This window comes from Wyeomyia smithii, chromosome 3, assembly GCF_029784165.1.
Source record: "Wyeomyia smithii strain HCP4-BCI-WySm-NY-G18 chromosome 3, ASM2978416v1, whole genome shotgun sequence".
Taxonomy (NCBI): Eukaryota; Metazoa; Arthropoda; class Insecta; order Diptera; family Culicidae; genus Wyeomyia; species Wyeomyia smithii.
The window spans coordinates 20,134,562-20,162,331 of NC_073696.1; the positions used below are offsets into that span (position 1 = coordinate 20,134,562).

The window sequence follows — 27,770 nt, forward strand, 5'->3', positions numbered from 1 at the left end:
AAATGAGCGAAGTATTTTTTGTCCATTATTTTGACCGTTTTTCGGTACCTTCCTGGCGATTTTTTGTTGAAGTTTGCAGAAAATTAGACATCGCAATCGGAAATTTTTAACTTTTAAAATGGCTTACCGCGATTTTTTTGCCAAGATGATTATGCAGTCAAGTTGGAACTGTACAAAACGCGCTTGAGCAATTCTTCTTGTTTCGGTACCATTTTCAACAGATCTGATCGTACATAAACAAAACAAAAACTTCTGGCATAAAGAGAAGAGAGGGAGAGAGATGGAGCACTTACGTATACATACTGTTATTCCTCTCTCAGCGTGTTATGCAGTAAGAAAACCACGAAAAATTCCAAAATTTTAGTTGTCACCGGCTATTCACGATTTCTATCATCAACCATGAAAACATGAAATAATGTGCGATCAACAATACTCAATTCACTCTTCAAGAGTGAACAAATTTAACAAATGATTCAGAAAATTTCCAGTATAAACTTAATTTGAAAATAGTTACTAAAAATGTTTGGTTGTAAAAAAAAACTGTCTTAGAATAAGTTGTGAAAGTTTAATAATACTTTACAAAAATAAGTGAACGGTTGTTTGTTGTCTCTCGAATAAATTTTAAAATAACTTCTGATTTTGAATTGAAAAAAAAACGAGTTCATGTTTCTTTGATACTTTCTATTAAGCATAAAATTTTTACAACACTTTTGGTAGAAAGTGTAGAAAAAATATAAGACAATTTGTTACTTGAAGGTTATGTTTAAGGGGTTATATACCTTTTTGGTCAAGAAAAATGAGGGAAGTTTGAATTTATTTTTAAGTGCATAGCACCATTTTCATTACATCAAAATGGTATTTTTCTGAAAGTACAGTTTATCAACAACAAGAAAATACGTTTGATTTTGTGATATACCAATTATTACTGGAGTAATGGCCGTTTCCCCGAAACGCTATTTTTTTCAGAGGCTTGCGTGATCCTGATAGAGACTCAGCGAATCAACCGAAATCAAAAAACTCATATTATTTCATTAGTTTAGAAGTGTGCCGGGTCCTTGAACGACCGCTTTTATGAGTATTTCTTTTCAGTGCAAACGGGAACGTTTTTCCCAAAAAATGCACGTTTTGAGCGCTAAAAATTGCAATTGCAGCTGTATGTTTCAAAAAGCGATCGTTCAAGGACCGGCGAATTTTATAACGAAAATTTAAAAAAAAAGATGAAGGAAATCGGTTCAGTAGTTTTCCCGCAATCAGGATCACGGCAAAGTCATTTTCCGGAAGAAACTATTCCGAGATAATCGCGTTGAAAGTTTCATGTCTAGCTTATGCGGCCGTGGCGAGGCGCGCTGCAAATCGCTCTAACTTTCTTCCTATTATTCAGATCTTTATGACAATTTGTGGAAATGTTCTCAAGATGTTGTATTTGAAGATAATGTAACAAATTTTTTTCCGGTTTTTTGAAAACTAGAAAGGTATATAACCCCTTAAGAGCTCTCTTTAATTTCGTATGTAATGATTTGTATTGCTTCAAATGATAAATGATGATTGATATTAAGTAAAAAATGCATGGCTCGGGAGTAAGTTTTGAAATAACTTTTATTACCAGAAAAAATGTCAATTTTTTTAAAACATGAAATGCAGCTTTTATAATATTTTTTCAATTTTAAAAACAGCTTTTTTCTGTGTTACATTTCTTTTGGGGAGTTGCTGCCAAGCCACAAAAATAAACCCGCAGAAAATATCCAATTTGCTAGGCCAAATACGTATGCCAGGTTTCATTTGAATCGGATCCATCCATTTTCATGCTATTTAATTATATATTTCGTATCAAAAAATTGTTTGAAACAAAATAACAAAACTCAACATGTTAAAACAGTACGTCATTTCGTTGTAAAGCCATACCCAAAAGCAGCAATAATAAGCCATCGCATTTCCACCACATATTCGCCAATCTCACATTTTTTTCTTCTTTCTATCTTCACACCAGGACTTCACCCGGGCTTGCAGAAGCACTCGCTAGCCGGCAGCATCGTCGGTGGTGGTGGTGGTGGTGGTAGCGGTCCCGGCCTCGGAAGCGGCGGTAGCGGCAATACTCCACTCGATGGCAACAGCTGCCCCGGGAGTCCGCAGCATAATGGGACGGCGATAATAACGCAGATCCCGAAAGGCGGCAGGTAAGGCACTGAAACGGAATTAACCACCCACTCTCTCTCTCTTCCTCTGTCATCCCACAGCACTAAAACTGTAGCATGTTCATGTAGCGAAGCTACCACCGGAGCGCGGGTATTAAGGGGGTAACGCCGAGGTGAAGAATGTGAAATTTTCATTGCTTCTGGGAGATAAACGAAGCTCTTGATTTCAGTCGTGCTTCAAAAAATGGGGGTTGATTTTTTTTTCTTCCGTTGTTATCATTTCCAAGTGAGGGGATTGATATTTTGGGGTTTGCTGGTTGTTGTTTTGAAACAACAACAATCAGCCCAACCGCCAAGAGGGGATGATTATAGCGAACGAGCGAGTGAGTGAGCGTAGAGCCTGAGTTTATTGTGGAGCCAAAAAATGCTCAGGTCTCAGACATGAAATTTGGGCGTACGGCTGATTAAACGGTGTAGTCCCAAAGGAAGGCTTGGTTAGAATTTATGCGGTTGCTGCTCTTTTTGCATAGCCTAGAATAGTGGGGAATTGGGAATAATTGCAATCATACGATGCTTACCTTGTATTGGTAGAGTAGAAGCTATTTTGGGGAGTTTTATCTTTAACGATTTAAATTCTGTTGTTGAAAATATATTTGATAGAGAAAAAACCATCGATCCAATAGCGAACAATTTACCAGGGGCACTAGACTAATAAATCACTCGATGACCGGGCAAACTATTTCAATTACAATTCTCTATCGCTGCTGGCTAGTACCGAATTCGCTAAACGTTATCCTTTCTTTTATTCCTACACAGCCTCCGCATACCGCAATCGACGTGCAAAATCCCGGCCAGTCCGTATGCGACCCAGACTGGCAATGGAAACCACAATAACAACAACAATAATAATAACAACAACAACCACGTGGGCCTTATCCCGAATGGAAACGTCACTAACATCCCTAGCCCGGGTATAACTCACGTGGGAGGAGGACCCGTACAGCAGAAGCAATCGATGCTGGAAAAGTTGAAACTCTTCAACAGCAGCAAGGACAAACAGGATAAGACTGCTAAATCGACCATTTCAAAGCGGACCAGCTCGAGTAGCGGATTTTCGTCGGCCCGAAGCGAACGGAGTGACTCGAGTCTAAGCCTGAACGAAGGTCCCATCGGAAAGATGAGAGAATCGGTGATCAAGAAAACGGACACTGCCAAACTGTCATCATCATCGTCGTCATCGAAATCATCGAAGCTCATCTCATCCAAGTCCGGCTCCTCGAAGGACGCTGGTTCGAAGGTTTCAGCCAAACAGGCAGGCGATAAGGGTGGCAAGACAGGAAAGGATCAGCTCGAGACGCACATTCCGATTACACCGAAAGCGCACAAAATTCCGACGGCCCTGACGACATCGACCAACGGCATTGCGGGCAATCCGACCAAGACCGAATCGAAGCTGAAACCTGCCCCTGTGGGAGGAACGTCGTCGTCGTCGTCGCCACCGTCGTCGTCGTTGTCGGGCGACAGAAAACTTGATGCAAAATCCGAAAGTAAAACTAGTTTGCTGCTGCAGCAGTCGCAGGTTCCACCGCAAATTCAGTCTCCGAAAACGATGGTCGCTCCACCGTCAGTAGGCACTGGGATTCCGAAACCGATGGCCGCCGTGAAAGGAACGAGCAAACCCTCGCCACCGCAGCTCCTGCAGGAATACAGCAAACAGAAGGACGATTTGGCAAAGCTGGACCGTGCTCTGAACGGGTTCGGGACAGGTCTCTCGAATGGCCTGAGTTCGCCCCAACATCATCAACCTCCGCATCCAAACAACATATCAAATAACAACAGCGAACGCTTGCATGTGGTGAACCCGATCAGTATCAGTGGTAATAATAACGTTCCTGGAAGTCCCTTGCACAAGCAGCAGCAACAACAAGCACCGATTCCGAGCTGCATGAGTGACAGTATGCACTCTAATTCCACGCAAGGTGCCTCCGTTGGGCAGCACTCCAATTCCAGTGAGTCCAGCAGCGTCCTCTACCGGCCCAGCGGTTCCGAGAGTGGATCCGAGCAGCTGTCCAACCTCCACTCGCCCCAGAAGTCATCGCCTTCCTTCCTGTACAACGATGTCAATTTGAACAACGCCAACAACAACAAATTCAACACCGTCCCGAACAAAATCCTCAACACTGCCGAAACCATCTACGAACAGGAGGAAAAGCAAATCACCGTCGTTCCGATGCGACCTCTGCTTCGCGGTTACAACAGCCACGTGACACTGCCAACGCGAGGTGCTCGCGGTCATCACTTCATCTCGGAGTACTGTGAAGATCTGGCCGGCCAGGGCTACTGCAGTGATGGGGATGCGCTGCGAAAGATTCCCGCCCGCTACTCGGATTCCATCGAAAATGGCTACCTCTCGGAGGGCAGTGGAGGCGGCACCAGCTTGTTAACCACGGCAGGACGCCAGCAGTACATCAGTTCACTGCGCAATCGAACGCCGCTGCCGACAACGATCGAAGAAAGGTGAGTCGAATTTATTTGCATCGAGTGACCCCAAAATATTTTATCTCCGAAAAGACGTGTATTGGCACGGATAATTTATGTTTCGACAAATTCCTTCCCGTGTTCGCTCCGTTCGACCGTGAGACGCGTTGTTCGCGTGTGTAGGATGTAAATGTTTGTGACGCGTCATGGACGTGGGGGATATCAGTGCAGGCTGTTTTTGCTGTGATGACAGTGTTTTTATCTCATTCGCTTTCGCCAAATTGACAGCGCTGAAATCCGGGCTCGGACCAAGGGCATGCCGGGGAATTAATTTCGGGGATTAGTGTAAGACTTGGAGCGACAGTCGGGATGACAATTTGTGGGGGATTTATTGCGTTTGAATGATGGGCGCCTGTTATTTGTTTTCGAATCCGTTCCAATTATAATCCGGAACGGCGGTTTTGGTGTAAAACACGACACGGATGGAGTTGAACACCGGAATAATTGCCAGAGATGCGCAGCGTTTTCATTAAAATTCATATCACTTTTATCGCACACACTTTTCACGTGGAAAGGAGCCGTGTTAAGAGCGGTAAAATCCCATAATCTGATTTTTAACAACGGGGCACTCATATCGGCATGCCATCACATCTGAGCAGCAGCCGAGCCCGTTCAGGATCGAACCGTGCAGAACGGGTTTCATCTCCCCTTCGTTTTTTCATCCATCCCGAGGGGATGCACTTCCTCGTTCTCCTCGACTCAAGAGGAGAGTGGGCCTCCTCCAGTGCGTAGAATTCCAAATGCAAATCCCCCATTTTATCGTACGTTTAATTCGGTTTCATTGGAGCTCATAATTCATAATTATGCTCTCTATTCATTTGATCCTTTTTCGGAGTTCTGCTCCGAACCCTCCCGGGTCACACAGGCGCGTCCCATTGCGACATTCTACATGCTCGTACACGCTGTGCGTGTACGTTGAGGACGCAGCGAGACTCCATGGCAACAACCATTGTCGGCGCAGGTTGCTTCAGTTTCCACTGCGATATAAGGCTTTCCACCCATAAATGGGAAGAAGACCGAGAGCAGCAGCGTCGCTGCGAACAATGTCATTTGCTTGAACTATTTTATCGTGGGTGGTGTGAAAGAAGGATACTTTCTTTGTGTCGTGTTTCGCCTAAAGTTTCCTCCAGTTTGGTGACTGACCAGAAAATTAAATTACTCATATATGCAATAGAACCTATGTACGGAGACAGTTGAAACATGTGTGTTGAGGTTTTTTGCTACTTTCAGACAAATTTTGCTTCTGTGAGCTTTCGCTGCAGACATAATGCGTTTGTGGTAACTTTATTTCGAAACATTTTGTAAATTTGTCGTTATTCGAAGACCTTGCTTTCGAAATAGACTAATGAATCTTAAAATTAACTCCAGTTTTGATATACATGGAATGAAGCTCAGCATCTGACTTTCTTATCTTAGCAGATAGAGTAAAACAAAGTTCTACAATGTTGTAACCTCGTCAATTTTGCGCAACTTTGTAGAAAAAAGTTTTTCCCTATCTTTCAAACTAACCGAGTTACAGTCGTTTGTTTTTTTCGCTGGGCAACCGTGCGCCTCCATTCATTTTGGAAAGTCAGATTTAGAGCACGATAGTGATAGGCTAGAGCAATACTATCTTCAACAAACTTGTACAATATGACCAAGGCGCTTTATTTCGGGTTATCGCAATTCAGGGTGACCAACATTCTCAATGAAATACAGCATCTAACTTTCTTATCTTGGCAGATAAAGTTAAACAATGTTCCTCAATGTTGCATTCCCATCAATTTTGCGCAACTTTGTAGTAATTTTTTTTTCTCTATCTTTAAAATAAAACGAGTTAGAGCCGTTTTTTTCGATGTGCAACCGTGCGACTTCATTTATTTTTGAGATTTAGATCTAGAGCCCTATAGCGACATTCTAGAGCAGAACATTTGTTTATAAATTTGTGTGATATGATGAAGCGCTTCATATAATGTTAACACAAAATAGGGTGACCAACATTTCTAAAGAAATCTTGGCAGATAGAATTAAACAATGTTGTACAAAGTTGTCGCCTTCGACAATTTTGTGGAACTTAGTAAAAGAAAGTTTTTCACTAGATTTCAAACGCACCGATTTGCAGACTTGTATTTTTGCAGAGCAACCGTGCGCCTTTATTTATTACTGAAATTGAAGTCTAGAGTTCGATAGTGATATGCTAGAACATATCTGTCTGTCTGTCTGTCTGTCTGTCTGTCTGTCTGTCTGTCTGTCTGTCTGTCTGTCTGTCTGTCTGTCTGTCTGTCTGTCTGTCTGTCTGTCTGTCTGTCTGTCTGTCTGTCTGTCTGTCTGTCTGTCTGTCTGTCTGTCTGTCTGTCTGTCTGTCTGTCTGTCTGTCTGTCTGTCTGTCTGTCTGTCTGTCTGTCTGTCTGTCTGTCTGTCTGTCTGTCTGTCTGTCTGTCTGTCTGTCTGTCTGTCTGTCTGTCTGTCTGTCTGTCTGTCTGTCTGTCTGTCTGTCTGTCTGTCTGTCTGTCTGTCTGTCTGTCTGTCTGTCTGTCTGTCTGTCTGTCTGTCTGTCTGTCTGTCTGTCTGTCTGTCTGTCTGTCTGTCTGTCTGTCTGTCTGTCTGTCTGTCTGTCTGTCTGTCTGTCTGTCTGTCTGTCTGTCTGTCTGTCTGTCTGTCTGTCTGTCTGTCTGTCTGTCTGTCTGTCTGTCTGTCTGTCTGTCTGTCTGTCTGTCTGTCTGTCTGTCTGTCTGTCTGTCTGTCTGTCTGTCTGTCTGTCTGTCTGTCTGTCTGTCTGTCTGTCTGTCTGTCTGTCTGTCTGTCTGTCTGTCTGTCTGTCTGTCTGTCTGTCTGTCTGTCTGTCTGTCTGTCTGTCTGTCTGTCTGTCTGTCTGTCTGTCTGTCTGTCTGTCTGTCTGTCTGTCTGTCTGTCTGTCTGTCTGTCTGTCTGTCTGTCTGTCTGTCTGTCTGTCTGTCTGTCTGTCTGTCTGTCTGTCTGTCTGTCTGTCTGTCTGTCTGTCTGTCTGTCTGTCTGTCTGTCTGTCTGTCTGTCTGTCTGTCTGTCTGTCTGTCTGTCTGTCTGTCTGTCTGTCTGTCTGTCTGTCTGTCTGTCTGTCTGTCTGTCTGTCTGTCTGTCTGTCTGTCTGTCTGTCTGTCTGTCTGTCTGTCTGTCTGTCTGTCTGTCTGTCTGTCTGTCTGTCTGTCTGTCTGTCTGTCTGTCTGTCTGTCTGTCTGTCTGTCTGTCTGTCTGTCTGTCTGTCTGTCTGTCTGTCTGTCTGTCTGTCTGTCTGTCTGTCTGTCTGACTGTCTGTCTGTCTGTCTGTCTGTCTGTCTGTCTGTCTGTCTGTCTGTCTGTCTGACTGTCTGTCTGTCTGTCTGTCTGTCTGTCTGTCTGTCTGACTGTCTGTCTGTCTGTCTGTCTGTCTGTCTGTCTGTCTGTCTGTCTGTCTGTCTGTCTGTCTGTCTGTCTGTCTGACTGTCTGTCTGTCTGTCTGTCTGTCTGTCTGTCTGTCTGTCTGACTGTCTGTCTGTCTGTCTGTCTGTCTGTCTGTCTGTCTGTCTGTCTGTCTGTCTGTCTGTCTGTCTGTCTGTCTGTCTGTCTGTCTGTCTGTCTGTCTGTCTGTCTGTCTGTCTGTCTGTCTGTCTGTCTGTCTGTCTGTCTGTCTGTCTGTCTGTCTGTCTGTCTGTCTGTCTGTCTGTCTGTCTGTCTGTCTGTCTGTCTGTCTGTCTGTCTGTCTGTCTGTCTGTCTGTCTGTCTGTCTGTCTGTCTGTCTGTCTGTCTGTCTGTCTGTCTGTCTGTCTGTCTGTCTGTCTGTCTGTCTGTCTGTCTGTCTGTCTGTCTGTCTGTCTGTCTGTCTGTCTGTCTGTCTGTCTGTCTGTCTGTCTGTCTGTCTGTCTGTCTGTCTGTCTGTCTGTCTGTCTGTCTGTCTGTCTGTCTGTCTGTCTGTCTGTCTGTCTGTCTGTCTGTCTGTCTGTCTGTCTGTCTGTCTGTCTGTCTGTCTGTCTGTCTGTCTGTCTGTCTGTCTGTCTGTCTGTCTGTCTGTCTGTCTGTCTGTCTGTCTGTCTGTCTGTCTGTCTGTCTGTCTGTCTGTCTGTCTGTCTGTCTGTCTGTCTGTCTGTCTGTCTGTCTGTCTGTCTGTCTGTCTGTCTGTCTGTCTGTCTGTCTGTCTGTCTGTCTGTCTGTCTGTCTGTCTGTCTGTCTGTCTGTCTGTCTGTCTGTCTGTCTGTCTGTCTGTCTGTCTGTCTGTCTGTCTGTCTGTCTGTCTGTCTGTCTGTCTGTCTGTCTGTCTGTCTGTCTGTCTGTCTGTCTGTCTGTCTGTCTGTCTGTCTGTCTGTCTGTCTGTCTGTCTGTCTGTCTGTCTGTCTGTCTGTCTGTCTGTCTGTCTGTCTGTCTGTCTGTCTGTCTGTCTGTCTGTCTGTCTGTCTGTCTGTCTGTCTGTCTGTCTGTCTGTCTGTCTGTCTGTCTGTCTGTCTGTCTGTCTGTCTGTCTGTCTGTCTGTCTGTCTGTCTGTCTGTCTGTCTGTCTGTCTGTCTGTCTGTCTGTCTGTCTGTCTGTCTGTCTGTCTGTCTGTCTGTCTGTCTGTCTGTCTGTCTGTCTGTCTGTCTGTCTGTCTGTCTGTCTGTCTGTCTGTCTGTCTGTCTGTCTGTCTGTCTGTCTGTCTGTCTGTCTGTCTGTCTGTCTGTCTGTCTGTCTGTCTGTCTGTCTGTCTGTCTGTCTGTCTGTCTGTCTGTCTGTCTGTCTGTCTGTCTGTCTGTCTGTCTGTCTGTCTGTCTGTCTGTCTGTCTGTCTGTCTGTCTGTCTGTCTGTCTGTCTGTCTGTCTGTCTGTCTGTCTGTCTGTCTGTCTGTCTGTCTGTCTGTCTGTCTGTCTGTCTGTCTGTCTGTCTGTCTGTCTGTCTGTCTGTCTGTCTGTCTGTCTGTCTGTCTGTCTGTCTGTCTGTCTGTCTGTCTGTCTGTCTGTCTGTCTGTCTGTCTGTCTGTCTGTCTGTCTGTCTGTCTGTCTGTCTGTCTGTCTGTCTGTCTGTCTGTCTGTCTGTCTGTCTGTCTGTCTGTCTGTCTGTCTGTCTGTCTGTCTGTCTGTCTGTCTGTCTGTCTGTCTGTCTGTCTGTCTGTCTGTCTGTCTGTCTGTCTGTCTGTCTGTCTGTCTGTCTGTCTGTCTGTCTGTCTGTCTGTCTGTCTGTCTGTCTGTTAAAAATGTTAAAAATGTTAAAAATGTTAAAAATGCTAAAAATGTTAAAAATGGTAAAAATGTTAAAAATGTTAAAAATGTGAAAAATGTTAAAAATGTTAAAAATGTTTAAAAAGGTTAAAAATGTTAAAAATGTTAAAAATGTTAAAAATGTTAAAATGTTAAAATGTTAAAAATGTTAAAAATGTTAAAAATGTTAAAAATGTTAAAAATGTTAAAAATGTTAAAAATGTTAAAAATGTTAAAAATGTTAAAAATGTTAAAAATGTTAAAAATGTTAAAAATGTTAAAAATGTTAAAAATGTTAAAAATGTTAAAAATGTTAAAAATGTTGAAAATGTTAAAAATGTTAAAAATGTTAAAAATGTTAAAAATGTTAAAAATGTTAAAAATGTTAAAAATGTTAAAAATGTTAAAAATGTTAAAAATGTTAAAAATGCTAAAAATGTTAAAAATGGTAAAAATGTTAAAAATGTTAAAAATGTTATAAATGTTAAAAATGTTAAAAATGTTAAAAATGTTAAAAATGTTAAAAATGTTAAAAATGTTTAAAATGTTTAAAATGTTTAAAATGTTAAAAATGTTAAAAATTTTAAAAATGTTAAAAATGGTAAAACTGTTAAAAATTTTGAAAATGTGAAAAATGTTAAAAATTTCAAAATATGTCAAAAAATGTCAAAAAATGTCAGAAAATGTCAAAAATATCAAAAAATGTCAAAAAATGTCAAAAAATGTTAAAAAATGTTAAGAATGTCAACAAATGTCAAAAATGTCAAAAAATGTCAAAAATGTCAAAAAATGTCAAAAAATGTCAAATATGTCAAAAAATGTCAAAAATGTCAAAAAATGTCAAAAATGTCAAAAAATTTTAAAAATACAAATACCTATAAAATCTTTTTCCTACTCGTAGCGCAATGTTTCAACACCACGCCACTTTATCCTGGGCTCTATTTTTCTTCCCACTAAGCCTGGCTCTTAAACAGCGAAGAAGCTTTCCGGCAGCACCACTTTTAATTCTTTTCACTCCTGTGGATAAACCGAAAGATACGCAAAAAGTTCAAGTAAACAGAATTTTAATTCGCTACTTCCAAACGCGTTTATTCGCTTCCGTCGTCTATGGTATGAGAAAATTCCGTTCTAATGCTTGCTAGAAATGGAATTCAATTTGATTTTGATGGGAATTCCTGGCCTAGTTCCGATTTTATTGTCTAACGAGTTAAACACCCACGCTAATGTTTCGTGTATGAATCGAAACAATAACAACGATCGACGTTAGGACAAGTAATGGGATTAACGACCGTGTAGAAAAAAGCATCAGCTGCTATCAAATGATTTAATAGCATACCCTATAACTTTCTGAAAAAAGGATTATTTTTCAGCACTGAAAATTTCCTTTATTTTTCAAACTAATGACTGCATCCAAATAACCCAAACAAAAAAAGTTCGCTAAACTTTTACCTCGGAATGTTCCATAGCCCGAACAACAGGTGTTATTCCTGTATACCATAGAACGAAGCTAAACGGAAACATAGATAGAAACTCCACAACCGTTGTCCGGAAGTTTCCCGACAGGCTGCTGCCGGGAAAAATTTAGTCCAACCGATAGTCTTACCTCTTCTCGAACACCGGGTGATGCGAGCGTCCCAACATCCGATTGAAAAACTTTTGATGGTGTGCTCAACTATGCAGACGGTCGGTCGGTCCGCAGGACCGCCACCACCACCTCCGATCGCTCCGAGGTAAAAGAAAGTTTTTCTTTTTTTGTCTCCTTATTTGAGCGCGCTATCAGAATATGGCTCGCACAACAAGTGAGCCTGAAGTTGTTCGATTAATCTTCCCGTGTTCCGAGGCGTCAACTTTGCAAGCGGGATGAAAAATAGTCTTATACTTGACTTTTGCATCTTTGTGCCGGAAAAGTTGCGTTTGGTTAGCGTTTGAAAGCTTCACCAAAGAAGGTGGAATGTTGCAGCAGAGTGATGTGACTTTCTAGTGACTGTTGCATGTATAACAGTTAAATTGACAGCATCGAATGCGATAAGTTGCAATGTTGTTGCGGTTTGTGTGACAACAGTTGTGTTGCATTGTTGCAAGCTAGATTTTATGTCGCAATTTATGGTTTGTGTATTGGATAAATGAGACTCCAGTTGAATTGTGTTTGATAGAAAGATTATAGTTTAATCTCAGCATACAACAAAGTTCTCAATGGTGCAACATGATGTTCTCATATAACAGTTTGAAGTGATGCTGTTCATGCCTGCTTTTTGTACGACTCTTCCAAATACTTTACATTTGAGCGTAAATTCGCTTGACTTCAATTTCTACCTGATGAGTATAATCATGAGAAATAATTCGGGTGTTTCGGCATATATCAAGATGGCTTGACAAAATATTTTTTTTTAACTCTTTTATCACCAATATTTAGTGGTTAATTTGTGAGCTCGAAATCCAATTTGTGGTAATTTGCGGTTAAGCGGTTTCCGAGAAATTTTCAAAAAACTGAGTCTAGCCATCTTGAAACATGATTTTGCTTCATATGAATCGGACAACGATGATATATACATCAATCGAAAGCTCATAATTTGTGGTGTACGAAAATGTAATTTTAAGGTCATATTTACTAGTGTTTGTACAGAAATTTATGTTCTATTGTTCACGTAGTTCTACGTTTTGTTTATTTGTTGTTGACGCCGCTGGCCGCTAGTGGCGTTGGCTGTTTGTGGTGTTAGTAATTATGACCCTAAAACTACATTTTCGTAAACCACAAATTATGAGCTTTTGTTTTGTGTATATATCATCGTTGTCCGATTTGAAGAAAAATCATGTTTCAAGATGGCTTGACTCAGTTTTTTAAAAATTTCTCGAAAACCACTTAACCACAAATTACCACAAATTAGATTTAGAACTCACAAATTAACCACTAAATATTGGTGATAAAAGAATTAAAAAAAAATATTTTGTCAAGCCATCTTGATATATGCGTGCTCGATTGGAATTTCTTACCGATCTGAAACCTAACTATCATGAATCTACAATAACAGCTCAAAATAATAAAATTTGCGGTTCAAATGATGAAGTTGACTATCTGTGAAGACAAACTTGCAAAAAAACTCAAAATGGGTAAAAAACCGCCAGATAGATGAAAGAAAAAATTAGATGTACCAAAAACTATATTTGCCATATAAATGAGCATAAAGCGACCAATCAGAGATCGAATTTTGCATTTCAACAATTCTCAGTGGTACACAGAGCCGGATTTAAGGGAGGACGCGGGGGGCCTGGGCCCCGGGCTCCCACAAATCAGCAAGAAAATTTGAACAGACCATTCCAATCTGGAACTTTTCTTCAGTGTTATTTTTTCGTGAGGGTCAATATCACAACTACATCCATAAGAGTTCACCTTAGATTCTCTTGGAATGACACATATGAACACACCATTTGAATCGAACCAGCGCGCATGGGAGGTAAAGCAGAGAAAGAAAATAACCCACAAGTTTTTTTAAACATTGCAGTTGCTTACTTGTCCGAATCAGGGATACCAGATGTGCTTTGCAAAATGCAGATTTTATTGACCTGCAGATGTGTGTAGTTTTTTCCTAGTTTCTGTAGATTATTGTCAGGGTTGCCTTATATTTGCGCAACCTTTCTCGAACTGTGCGTAAATTTTGTCCTGTGGATCGCAATTTTTTAATTTTTTTTTTCTATATCTTGAAAAATTTTCCAATTTTCGAGCAGTTGCAGACAACTTTAAAAAATATCTGGCAACTCTGGTCCAAATCTCGTACTTATACGTTAAAAAACGGTTTTTTAGGGAGGGTTGAATTACTTTAAATAGACAATAATCTCTTGCATCAATAAAATGAAAAAAAAACTAATGGAGAAGGAAAAAAGAAAACAATAACTGCAATGAAGCTAGAGAGAAAGTAAGGTAGAATTTGACGAACAAAAATTGAAATAAAAAAGAATGCAGCAAAATATGAAAACCCATTTTTAGGAAAACAAAAAAAAAAAGAAAATCAACTGTGAAAAATTGAATAATGATATTTGAACAAAAACATTCAAAAAACGGAAGAGATGATTGAAATGGAAAAATAAAAAAAATATTCGATGAAAAAAAAAACACTAAATAAAAATAAGACAAAATCAAGGACTGAAGGATGAAAAAAGATCGAAATAGTGTATGGAGCACATGAAAAGTATGAAAAAGAAAAAAAAAACAATAAGGGGAAACAAGTCAATTTGAAGGTAAAAAAATTAAGAAAATCAAATAAGAAAATCAAAAATAACAAAAAAAAGATGGCGAAAGATGTTATGACCACTCGAGAGAAATAAATAAAAAAGGAATTAATAGAAGGACAAAAAACAAATACGAAAAACCAACACATGAAATAAAAAAAAATAAAAAAAAATAAAAAACAGTTAGAAAACTAAAAGATTGAAAAAAATGGAGCGAAGAAATATTGATATATGAGACAATTCAGTAACAATTCTTTTTCCCTGATGAGGAACGTTGTTTAATTGGCTTCAGGTCCTTCCTCACTGGAGTCGATTTTAGGCATTTGAGCATCATACCGATTACGAAATTACCCATATTGGATGGTATTTGATAATTGTCCCAGAAACTGGAAGTTACCATCTTAAACTTCAAAAGGACATCATTTTCATCATCCAGAAACACCTCAAAATGGAAGCCATCATCTTGGATTTTGAAATTGTGTCTAGAGACTTCTTGACTCTGAGCACCATTCTGATTACGGCAATATCGATATTAGGTGGTATTTGGTCAGTTTTTTTTTTGAGTTCCAGGAATCAGAAATCATGGGTGGTGTTCGTCAATTTAGGCTGTTTTCCAGGAGCTGGAAATAACCATCTTGAACTTGAAAATAGTTGATTTCCGATCGCAAGGCATCATCTCTTTTCCGAAAACACCCATACTATATAAAATTCGGTGGTTTAAACCTGTTTTGCGGACACCGGAAATCATTATCTTGGAATTTAAATCGGCGCATGTGGTCGATTATTGAACTCTCATCGCCACTGAATATTACCCTGGTTCCAAAAATACCCGTATTGGATGGTATCTGGAATCTGGGTTTCTTTTCCGTTCTGGTTGACCGAAATCTGCATCCAAAATAAGGTTTTCACAATATAAAATAATGCAATAGTTATCCTGAAATCACAATTTACCGGTTTTCAATGGACGCGTAGTTAATTTTCCTATCAAAAGATGCATAAACGAAAGAAATCCGTTGAAAACTGACTGAGTTATTGGTATTCGAAATTAGACAATTTTCATGACGCACCCCTTTTCCAAAATGTTGCCGTAAGACGTGAGTCTGCGTAAAAAAATGGACAAAAGGAAACAAATGAAAATCAACAAAACTTGAATTATTCTTGAATTTTTCGCACTTGTACGTCAGAATACGATCATCAGTTGGCAAAATGCTTGGACCAGAGGGGAATTGGGAAGGTGGTTACATTCCATAATCCCCAAAGTATCGACGAACCCGTGGTTCAAGGGGTTGGATGTAGGTCGGGATTTCATTTGCGTGATGTCCCGGCTTATGTCCAATCACTATAGATTTGACGCGCATCTCCGTCGTGTTGGGCTCGGGGAGAGTGGTATCTGTGCCTGTGGTGAAGGTTGTCACGACATAGAGCACGTTGTTTGGTCATGCCCTGTACACCGTGACGCCAGGTCTAAATTCATAGCTTCCCTGCAGGCCGAAAGTAGGCAGCCTGGCAGGCAGGCTGTTCCTGTTCGTGATGTCTTGGCGAGCCGTGACCTATCCTACATGTCCCTTATATACGTTTTCCTGAAATCCATCCACGCCCCAGTTTAATCCTATTCCCTTCCGCCTACATCCAACCAAACGACAAGAACACGTTAAGACCCCGGATCCGGAGAGGGAGACAACCCAATATGCCAGTCCGTAATATCTTGGCCTAGCAGCGGAACATATTCAATATGATGCTTACCTATGGCGATGGAAAACCATCAAACAACAAATCAGTGCTTTTAATGCAAAACATTCTAGCCTTAAGTTAGATTTAGTTTCAGCTCGTAGTCGGCAGCGAGGATAAAAAATTTGCTTTTAGTTATTAAGATACTTTAGAAAGTAAGCTACCAGATATAATTGGCGCCGTAAAACATTAAATTGTATTTGTGCCGTGTCAAATAAATTATAGATGAAGAAAAAAATAAAATGACATGAGAAAATCGGACAAGAGTGATCGAAAATTTGCAATTATAAGATCTTAGCGAGATGTTGAGTGCAGGAAGAGATTTTTCCGCAAACCATAAAATATCGTTTAAAAGATTTTAAAAGTTTAAAAGAAATTTCTGGAAACGTCAAAAAACGCCCAAAATAATTTGAGTATCTAGAAAGTGATACGACTTTTACACTAAGTTTCTTTCTCTCTGTTTGATTAAATCGAAAAATTCTTTCTCAATAACAATCATTGAAATGGCATTGAAAATCTACTCAAATGCAACATGGAATGTTACGGAAAAGTAAACCAGAGTTATAACGATTTTTTTTTAAATGTCATGCATGACACAGATATCTTCGACTATGCACACGTCGAAAAAGCTGAATATTAAAAAAAAAACTGTGAAAAAAGTTCTACTAAAACACTGTTCAATTATTTACTAACTACAGTCCCCCCACGATTATGGATCACTTAAGAAGATGTATGAATTCAAAAAATCATTTCTGACCAATTTTATTGTTAATCTATAAATGTTTTCAGTCACAGAAATATGTAATCTTTCACTTCATTGAGTATTTCTTTCCATGTTTGTGAATATTTCTCAGAAAGTATGTTTATTTCGTAACTCACTAAATACACAATTATGGATCATTTTTGAGAGCGGTTCTAATTATGAGACATTTCGCATCATATTATGGATCAGTATAATAAAAACAGCTTTTGGCAACGAACTCATTCAATAAACCTTATTCAAACTATGTAATTTGAAGAAATAACATATTTCAAATCGTATTAAAGATCCCGCATGGCCTGGCCACATTTTATCAATGAACCATTGTTTACGGTACATCATAACAGTTTCCCGCTTTACGTAGCTTTCCTGTCCCTCGTGCCTTGGAAATAATATTTTTCAAAGGCTCAGCACTGTTTAGCTTCCGTTTAGAGCTCAATAGAAGTTGAGAGGGTGTTTTATATGGTGAAAATCACATTTGAATCGGAGTGATCCATATTTATAGAGAAATATCTTGTCTCGGTCCCTATTATGGAACACTTAGAAAATAACTAGTATTTACAGAAAAATAGAAGTGGTAGAAGCCTGAGTGTCAAATTTGGATCCTGCACATCCCGACGATTTACAAACACCTCCGGCGTTCCCCAAGGGAGCAATCTTGGACCGCTCTTTTTCGTTTTGTTTTTAAATGATATCGCAGCCCGTCTTGGAAGAGGATGTAAACTGTTCTATGCTGACGATCTAAAGATATTTATGGTCATCGACAAATTTTCCGACTGCCAAACACTGCAAGATCTGTTGGATATTTTTGAGGATTGGTGTCAAAAAAACCTGATGACTATTAGTGTCCAGAAATGTGCTGTAATTTCATTTTATCGATGTAGTAATCCCATAAAAGCCACTTATACAATCGGACGTACACCTCTTACTCGTGTCAATGAAATTAACGACCTTGGGGTACTATTTGATGATAAATTGACTTTTGGGCTGCATCGAGCCATTATTATTGACCGTGCAAGTCGTCAGCTAGAATTTCTTATGAAGGTGTCTGAAGATTTCACTAATATCCATTGCCTGTTATCGTTATATTCGGCGTTAGTAAGATCGATTGTGGAGTCGTCAGCTGCAGTGTGGGCACCATATCAGACAACTTGGATTGATAGGATTGAGAGACCGCAGAAGCGTTTTGTCCTTTTCGCACTTCGTAGACTTTCTCCTTATTAACACCGTAGTAATCTGTAAGGGATTGCTTCTCTGGATCGTAGAAGAAAAATTCAGCAGGCAATGGTTGCTGCTAAAGTTATTCTTGGTGAAATCGACTGCCCGGCTCTTCTAAGCAAGTTTTCCCTGGATGCTCCTGGTCGAATTCAACGCAGATCACTAGATGTAATGTTTATAACGCCGTTCCATCGCTCTGTCTTTGGATACTTTGAACCAATCTCCAGAATAATCCGTACCTTCAACAAACTGTCAACTGTTAGATTTTGGATGTTCCTCGAATATTTATAAACAGAAACTGCTATCAGCTAGACTTTTTTAATACCTGTGAAATTTAAGTAATTTAATTTTTTTTATTCAAGACTACAACTTGTCAGATGAAGTATAATAAATAATACTAATACTAATACTAATACTAAAAAAATCGTTATCAACCATCAAAATTTTGATAAACCGTGAAGAACTTACCTCGATCTTTGCGTATGAGTTATTTTTTGCATGTGAATTAGCGATTATATGACATATGAACATTATGAATGATGAGCGTGCTACTTACGCTGATTGAGAAAAACGACAAATATTTTGATAGATTCTGGAAGACAATATTTCACGCCTATAAAAACACATCAATCTAGTAATAAAAACGATGTTTTCTGTGTTTAAATCTAGCATATATGGCATATTTTACTGCAAACATGTTACATGCCTTCGAACCGTTAGTTTAACTGAGTTAAATAACATGAGACACAAAAGTGATCCATAATTGTTGGGAGAGTGTACATCCACCACATGCACATAAGTGTATTTTCTAAAAAACGATTTTTTGAGCATCAATTGGCACTTTTTACACGCATGAATGCTCACAATACTATTTACTCTATTTATATTTGCCCGGTAACCGGTGAGAAAATCATGACACTTGATTTGTAAATTATATAGGGTTATATTAGTGAAACTTCCATTCTTTCTTTGAATATCTTTGTAGTTTTTTTAGTGATGTTCAAAATTGTGTATGACTCTGCTATCATCAACCTTACAATTTTCACGTTTCAGTACCTTCGATTAAAAAATTATTGAATAATTTATGAGCAATCAATCTTAAATTATCCAAAAGTTTTCAAAATCTAAGTTCCTAAAATACCTCTAACGTGAAAAAGCGAAAAAACCTAGTAAGACATTGTTGATCAGTTATGACTCAATAGTCTAATAGTTGCGCTATATACGAAGGTCTCGATTTAAGCAGAACATTAGCAAATTTTTATTAGTTCATTAGCAGCACATTTATTTGCTCACGCAATTTGGGGTAGGTACTCGGAATGTGTTTTCATTAACTAGTACAAACTTCACCCAGTACCAATAAAGCGCACAATCCGCCTCTTTACGGGCCTGCAATTAACTTTTATTGTAATGCTGCATACTAATGGAAACTTTTCAACAGTTCCACGATTTTAGTGCTAATGTTTAGAACGTAGTAAAATCCGAACACGTAACTTGTTGCAAAACTTTTCCGAGTGTCAATTAGGAAAATTTCTGAATCTTTCTCCGTCTGCGTTGCAAGTTGGTGACCTATCGGCTAGGATAAACTGTTGCATGTTAATACGGCTGATTGAAAGTCAGCGCGGGTGGCGATGAAGACGACTGCCACCATTACCACCCTCACCACAACAACAACAACAACATCAACAACGGTGAATGACTCATACACACCATCCACCCTCTTAATAGTTTGGGGGAACCCTCTCGCCTGTGTTCCTGCGAAATCGTGACCAAGAGCACCAAAACGCAGTGCATTGGAACACCGGTCGACGCGTTTCTGGTTTCTAGGGCCACTTGGTGGTGTGTTGTGTCAATACGCGCGGATGGGGTGGAAACGCATCCGGAAAATTCACACCCAAAACCGACCAAAAACCGCCGCGAGCGTTATGCAAGGCGTTAGCAGCACTCTCAAACGGCGAGAGAGAGTGAGTTCTATCTTTCGCTCGGCTGTACAAATCAGGAGAGGAGCAGACTGCTAGCGCTAGTAGTGTGGCAGCCGAATGCCGTTCCGCTGCCAGTCAGACATGTTACTCGATTTTTGGACACAGGATCGGCACGCTGTCAGGCAAAATGCAGTGTCCTTTCTGGAGATACAATGGATGCGTGGAAAAAGCCAAGACATTTGTGAATTTGAAGTGATGCTGAATGGCGAAATGCGGGTGCAGTTCCCGTCGTTTTCGCTTTTGGAGTCACTGCCGAGTCCCGAAGCGGATGGACCAAATTAAGTGCTTTTTGCTACCAGCAGGAATCGATTTTCAGCTAGTGGTTGAAGAGAAGAATAATGATTTATTGTTAGAGTTTGGTGCTTTCCTGCTAGCAGTATTAGATAAGGAGTAGTTCTTCGTGAATCCAAGATTTCGTCGAGAACGATTCAGTAGTGGCTGTGCGAATCTGTGTCATCTTGTGCTTGCTGTTAGTGCTTTATGTGTCTAGTCTTTATTATGTCGATATTTTTACCGGAAAAGTTATTAGATTGAAGAAGAATATGCCTTAAACATACCAAAGTAAAAGCTTTAATATATGCTTGCCGTGTTAGGAGTGAAACAGACCAACTAGAAAGAATCAAATCGCAAGAAATCAGCCACCGAAAAGTGAGTGAATAAAATTCCTCTCCGGCGTGAAGCAACTGAAACAGAAAAAGGAAGCAATTCGCGAGAGGAATGAGTTATTGCTTTGTTGTTTTGCTGCTGTTTTCAAAACAAAGTTGAGCCAAATTCAACGACCGGAAGCGAATGGAACACCAATAAAATATGCTCTATCATCCTTGCAAGATAATCGTGTGAAACAAAACGTTCGTTGAACTGCAAAGTACCCTGAAAACGGCGCCTCGTGTAAAATATTCATTACAAAATTATTCAAAACAACGTCGTACAGACAGCAACAGCAGTAGCAGTAGCAGGTCAGGCGTTGCATGTGGAACATTTATCTAGCCGACATAAAAACCCAGTGAATGAATCAACCACCCTTCGTGCCGTTCCCAGGTTGTATCCTGTCGTGTCGGAGGCGAACCCCACCCTAAAAATCGACCGACCGAGCGAGCCAGAAGCAGTCGATAGAAAATCGATCGAACGCGCGCGAACTTCGAAGCGCTCCGGACCCCCAACAAGCGACTGACAACGGAAACCGGCTGACAATATTCCGTCGGTTTTGGTGGTGTACTGGTGAAAAGGATACGTCATCGACGGACGGACGGAAGGTTGGGGTGGAGTAAAAAAAAAGTGTACCAACAAACGCAGCGGTCGATGCATGTATAAAACCCGTGGGGGTAAATAGTTTGCTCTGTGTTTGATTAAATTGTGCCCCTCTCCTTGGTTCCTTTCTTCTCTTTGCCTTGTTGGTGACGGTCATCTGGTTAAAAACATATTGCAAAAGTCAGTCTAGATTGGCCAATAACCACCCTAGGCTCTAGGGTTTTTTGCAACGTTCGTCTCCCTCGTCCAGCGATTGCGATTGTGGTGGTGCTCTGTGGCGGTTTTTCAATCCCTAAGGTTTGCTCGAACGGAAATACTGTAGGGCAGGTGTTTTGTTCCTGATAAATGATTTAGACTGCATTGTGTTGGGACTTGAAATGGAAAGTGAAAAGGTCATTTCATATTAGTAATCTATTTGAGCTACGGTATCACCTCCAGCAACAATAAATAAATAGATATTTCTTAAGAGAAATCAATCAGTCAAAAACAAAGAACTAAACCAGAATTGAAAAATTTCGCAATTAAGCTCTTGCTATTTTTGCAGTAAGCTCTTGCTATTTTTTTTGAAAAAATAGTGATCTATAAATCATTCAAAGTATTGCTCATTGCTGGTTGAGCAGTTCCACAAAAGATGTCAAAGATTTAATATATATTTTAATTGTCATTTTTGATTTGATTGAAACATTGCATAGACGTTTCTATGGGTCTTTTATGCGATTTTGTGCTATTGTTTTAAATTTTTGATACACGACTTATTTTTGAGAAGCTTTTAAAAAATGCTATTTTGGGAAGGTATTGATGATTATAAATGTTTTAAGAGCAAAAACGGTTTGTTCGGTGACATATATGTCAAAGTTGTAAATAATAATATTGTCTGTTCAAAAAAAAATATATGCTCTTAAATTTTTTGTTTATGAAAAAAGGAAAAGACCAATTGTAAATCAATTATCTAAAATAGCTAATTTTTTGAAAATCAAATTTTTTTTTACGAAAACTACAATAGATTACCTAAACAATGGAGACTGCCCGATCTTGGAAAAATTTTGGAAGTTTTTTGACGAGGATTGCATACCAATCAGAAACCGTTTTTGGCTCTAAAAATATGTGTAATCTTTAATACCTTCCCAAAATAGCATTTTTTAATAGCCTCCCAATAATTAGTCCAAACAATCGAACCAATAGCACAAAATGGTTTTTTTTTGTTCATAGAAACATCTATGCAAAGTTTCAGCCAAATCAAAAACGATTGATATAATTGGTTGCTCGTTTTTATAGAATTGGTGAGTTACAACTTTGTCCCATCTTTCTGGCAGAGCTCGATTACCGCTACGAGTATTCGTCTTTTCAGGCTATCATATGAGCAGAACTGCTGATCAGCCATACCATCATCGATATCTGGGGAAAATGGCGGTTGAGGTAGAACTTCTCATTTGAGTGTTCCTATGTAATTTTTAACGACGCGTCGACACGTTGTTTTACTTAAAAGAGCACTTCCGTAAACTTTATTTAGCTCTCGATGCGCTTCAGTCGCCGGTTTGGCACTAAATCAGTAAACAATTTCCTTTATTTTTGTATATCTTTCTAATTTTTAAAATTGAAAAACCAATGAGTAATGGCACGATTCAGGCATTTTATTCTATTTTGCTTGAGTTTCCTGAGCTATTGAGAGGTCCAAATAATTTAATATTTTAGATAGAATAAAATTTAGAAAAATCCTTTCGAAATCGGGAAAACCAAAAACTTGGAATCCCATTAACCCTTAAATGTGCACGATGTTAAAAAATTATCTAAAAACATAAAATCTCTGTTCAACAGGTTAACTGCTCTAAAACTAACCAATATGCATAAAAAAATTGAAAGATTTACTTTTTAATGTGCAAATATTATCATGTTGTTTTTAAACAAAACTGCGACTTTATCGCAGAATAAAGTAGAAACAATTACTTTTGTTAACAGTAACTTTAAAATTGACCTTTTGTTAGTATAATTACTGATAATACAGACATTTCCACTAACCACTAACCTCATTTTAAAATTTATTTTCAAAGACAGTCAGCACCAGTCGGGAATCTCGACATGTTTTTTTTCGTTTCCGAGATTTTGACACCAAAAATAAAAACAAAGCATTCAAATAAAGTACTTCCTGCTGTTAAGTTTCTTCGTTAGTGTCTAGAGAGTTGTTTTAATGAATTTTATTTCTCAAACATTTAACTCTTTAAGTTTCACCGAATCAAAAGTTTTGACCAGGATTTGGAATTATTAGCTAAACAAATTCTTGAATTGAAAATTATTTATTACTTTGAGTTTTTAAAATTGTTCGTAGCCATCCTAAAATCTTAAACTCAACAAGAAATAATCGAAGGGTTTTAAATAACTACGGTATCCAGAGGAGAAAAATTCCAAATTGACAATTTATTCTAATTTTCATAAATCCACAAATTTTATGCTTAAGCTTAAATAAGCTTTTGCAGGATCTATATTATCAAGTTCTACACCTCCTAATTCCATAATAAAATTTCCGAAAATTGAAGGTGTCAGAAATCAAATCAAACATAAATTACAACAATTATACTAATAACTGAGGAGAAATCTGAAAAATTCCGTTTTGCCGATGTTTGAAACTTCAAAGAACCTCCATTCAGAACTAAAAAATTTGGCCAGTTTAACCCCAAGTAACAAAACTGGTTTTATCAAATTTTTATAGCGCTGTTTTGGTTTCATTAGACGCTATAAAACTTTGATAAAACCAAAATTGTTACTAGGGACATGCCTGCGGAATTAGGAATCTTAAATCTGGAAATTCAAGTACTCAAAATCCTGGGAAGGTACCTAAGTTTCACTTATTCTGTCGGGATCTCCGAATCTGGAAAATTTATTACCTAGAAAAATCCACAGTTTGTGAAGTGATCCGCTTAAAAATTTATAAATTTTGATAAATGGATGTTTCTAAAACTATTTTAAGCCGTCTGGAAGTCTAAAATCCAGGATTCCATAATCCCAAAAGCGAAACAGTCAAACAAAAACGGAAAAAATCGAGTAATAATTAAATCTAGAGTTTCACCTGATATTATATCCAGAGAGGAACAATATCTACGGGATTTGGAATCTTAAATCTGAAAATTCAAGTACTCAAAATCCCACAAAGGTAAAATGTAAGTTACACTATCTCCTATAGAATCTCAGAATCTAGAAGTTTCCTTACCTGGACGAATCCATAGTTTTGGGGGTCTAAAAAATTTAGGTAATTACATGTTTTCGAAATATTATTAGCGATCTGGAAGTGTAAAATCCCACATTCCATAATCCCAAAATGTCAACAGTTAAAGCTTAGGATCCTCAAAAATATTCGGTTCCTGGACCCTTGTGAAGAGGACTCCTTTTGCGAAATACAAAGAGCTTCGTGATTTCTTGAAGAGTATTAGATACAATTTTTGTGAAATAAAACTGTGTTTATCGGTATGAAAATCGCCATGTAGGGTAGGGAACATATTCTAAGCAGCTTTAGGAACCGCCTGTGTATTTAGATGAAATACTCGAAATGTGTTTGGTAAAATTCAAACAGTATTATATCAATCTGTTCCTTATCGTTTTCTCTGTCAGAACTTGTTCTCAAATTCTAAAACTAAGTTAGCAAACTTTAACAATAATCAATTTAAATTACCAATCGAAAGAAATTATTCCAATCACCCCGAACCTATTTTAAGCAGTTTCCATCTGTTTTGCAGACGTTTTTTGCAGCACTCGAAGTGGCTCCTGAATGGCTGCAATATAGGTCGATTTGTTTCAAATGATGTTTGTTCACAGATTTCTTTGTGATTAAAGGTATTTCTTATATTCGTAAGACAGCCAGACAATTAAAGTTTCAAAGACAAGCAGAAGTTTGAGCCCTGTTTCCTGCGACTGATTAAAATAGGCGCTACTGATTAAGCCGTTCCTTACCCTATATCTAATTTGCTTCATATCTTGGTTTTATTTGGGGTTCCAAATCTGCTCTAACAGAGGCAGAAAGAAAGCAAATCATATCACCCTTCATATTTATCAAGAAATCCGCGGCTCCCTGTTGAAGTAAAGAGAGCGAAAAATAAGCGAACTGGAAATGTGATACAGATTTGGCAAAATATACCGCATCCCGACGGGACAAAATTTAAAAAGAAGCCTAATGGGAAAACCTAGAAATTTATTTATCCAAAACTGTAGAATGTAGAAAAGAATCATGAGATCCATAATTATTACGGAAGCATAAATCCCGGAAATCAGAACATTGAAACAAAACACAGTTCTAGGAATGCCTAAATTCCAATTTGGTTCCTAGAAACTCATATTAAAAAGTACTGGAAATCTAGAAATCCAAAATGTAAAAACTTTAGAAAAAAGCAATCACTAAAAAACGTTGATTTATTAAATTCTAATAAACAAAATTTTCAGTTGCCTTAAAGTACACATACGACACAATAAGCAAAAATTATTGAAGGTACAGAATTATTGAGTTCAAAATATTAAACACTAAATTAGAATCTGACAAAAAGTTTCAACTCAGAATTTCAGAGTTTGGAATTTTCTCATTTGAATTTCTATGTTATTTTTTTGGCAAATCCATAATATTACAGTTTTATCCCAAATGAAAAATTTCTGGTAAAATTGGGTTCTTAAAATTGGTGGTCTAAGATACAATATTCTACAATCTCAAAAGATTATTTAAGCACAAAAGAAGAACCTCAAAAGTATAACTCCGAGAAAATTTAAAAATCTACGCATTATAATGCAGAAATCATGTTTTCAAAAATAATCGAAACCAAGAGTTTCACTATGCATAGTTTCAAGAGAAGATCTGTTCAGAAATTATTGTGTATATAAAATATTGAAAGAATACCAATGGGAAAATCCAGAAATTACAAGATCCACAAATCTAAAATGTGAAATTCACCATTTTCCCACACTTTAAAATGGAATTTTTACAAACTCTTAAAATCGAACAACTGAGGAGCGCCACAGCTCTAGAAAAGCGGTAATCCAACTTTGGAAACTTGCATTTTCATATCTAGAAGTTAAGGTACAAGGTTCTATTACGAGTTTCGAGAAGTTTAGAGATCCAAAAAGACGAATTTGTGGAAAAGTTAAATATTCGTAAATCAATTTTAACCTTCTTCCATATGAACACGATGTTCTTAAGGTACAGGTTTTAGAAGTTCTAAATTCCGAAAATTGAAATAAAATAAACGGAAGTAGGAATTCGAGAATCTCAAATACAGTCGAATCCCTTTATAGCGACATCGCAAGGGACTGTCGTTATAGCGAAATGTCGCAACAATACGAAGAATGTTTGCATATGCAGAACAGATGGTACCGTTGAGAATGTCGTAATAGATTCATCAATGTCGTTATAGAGAGATTCGACTGTACTATTGTCGCAATAATGAATGACAAGTATTAGTTTTGGTATGCCGTTATAGAGGAAGGTCGTGATAGCGAAAAGTCGCAATAAAACAAAGAATTTTAATTCAAAACAGAAGGGACTATTGAGAATGTCGCTATAGCGAGATTTGTCACTATAAAAAGTGTCGTTATAGAGGGATGTGACTGTATACGGAATCCAGGACTTCTTTAAAATCAAATTGTCAACAATACAATCTACGAAGTAAAAAAGTACCGTGCAATTCGTAATTTTTCGGACATGTTAATGAAGTGCCGGAATAACTCTTGAAATTTTGTATCAAAAAGTAGGGTAATTTGTTATATACTGAGACGAAATACTTGATATGTATAAAGTGAAATAACATAAGTGTATTATCTTGTTTCCTATCTTTCTCACTGTCAGTTCTTGTTTTCAAATTATAAAACTGATTGAGCAAACTTTGAAAATAATGAATTCAATTTAATTTTTTAATTTTAATTTTTTTAATTTTATTCAATAATTTATCTGACAGTGTGTAGTCTTAATAAATAAAAAAATAGTGTCGAGTTTACAAAATATTCGAATTTTTCAACTTATTCTCAAACTTGCGGGATGGTTCGCCAAACTCAAACAAATCTTCTACGCTTGAGAAGGTCCTGATTGCAGCGGTTATAGGTTCGTTAAATCCAAACGACGTCCGATGGAATGCGGTTTGTAGTAGGCCAGTTGAACGTCAGGAACGTTGAGAAGCACGGAAGATTAGCTGGAACAAGAGCGTTGGCGAATCTATTTCGCCATACAATATTTTGGCAACAGATGCAGCTTGCTGGATTTTGCGACGACGTTCGAGCGTGTCGAGGCCAAGTAATCAACAGCGGTCAGGATACGGAGGAAGATATTCCGGATCACGCCAGGGAAGGTCACGTAATGCCAGTCGGACAAATCTCTTCTGAACACGTTCGATCCATAGACACCAAGTTAACTGATGAGGGTACCAGATCGAGCTACAATTTTCAAGAAGTGGTCGTACTAGAGAGCAGTATAAGGCTTTGAAGCAGTGAGGGTCTTTGAAGTCACGGCCAATTTTTGCAATGAATCCCAGCTGTCGATCGCTTTTAAAATTAAGCTGGCATGATGTAGGTGGAAAGTGAGTTTAGCGTCGAGCTGAATACCAAGGTCGCAAACACGGTCAACTCTTCTCAGCTCAAGTCCATCAATGCGGTATTCGAATATGATCGGATTATAAAATCGGTGGAATGTCATTACCCCACATTTCCCAATACTAATTATCAGCCAGTTTTTATGGCACCACTCGACGAATATATTCAGCAAATGTTGCAAACGACGACAAACGTCGATTGTACGAACTACCAGATATAGCTTTAGATCATCCTA

General features: G+C 38.5%; 1 protein-coding gene across 6 annotated transcripts in view; it reads left to right on the forward strand.

The window, feature by feature from the left end:
* Window positions 1–27,770, forward strand: part of LOC129732508 (protein sickie-like) — a 477,819-nt gene that overhangs the window by 301,151 nt on the left and 148,898 nt on the right. For all 6 annotated transcript variants that reach the window (XM_055693445.1, XM_055693439.1, XM_055693442.1 and 3 more), the window contains 2 exons: window positions 1,988–2,174; window positions 2,949–4,649. In XM_055693445.1, coding sequence (XP_055549420.1) covers window positions 1,988–2,174; window positions 2,949–4,649 — 1,888 coding nt within the window. The remainder of the gene's footprint in view (window positions 1–1,987; window positions 2,175–2,948; window positions 4,650–27,770) is intronic.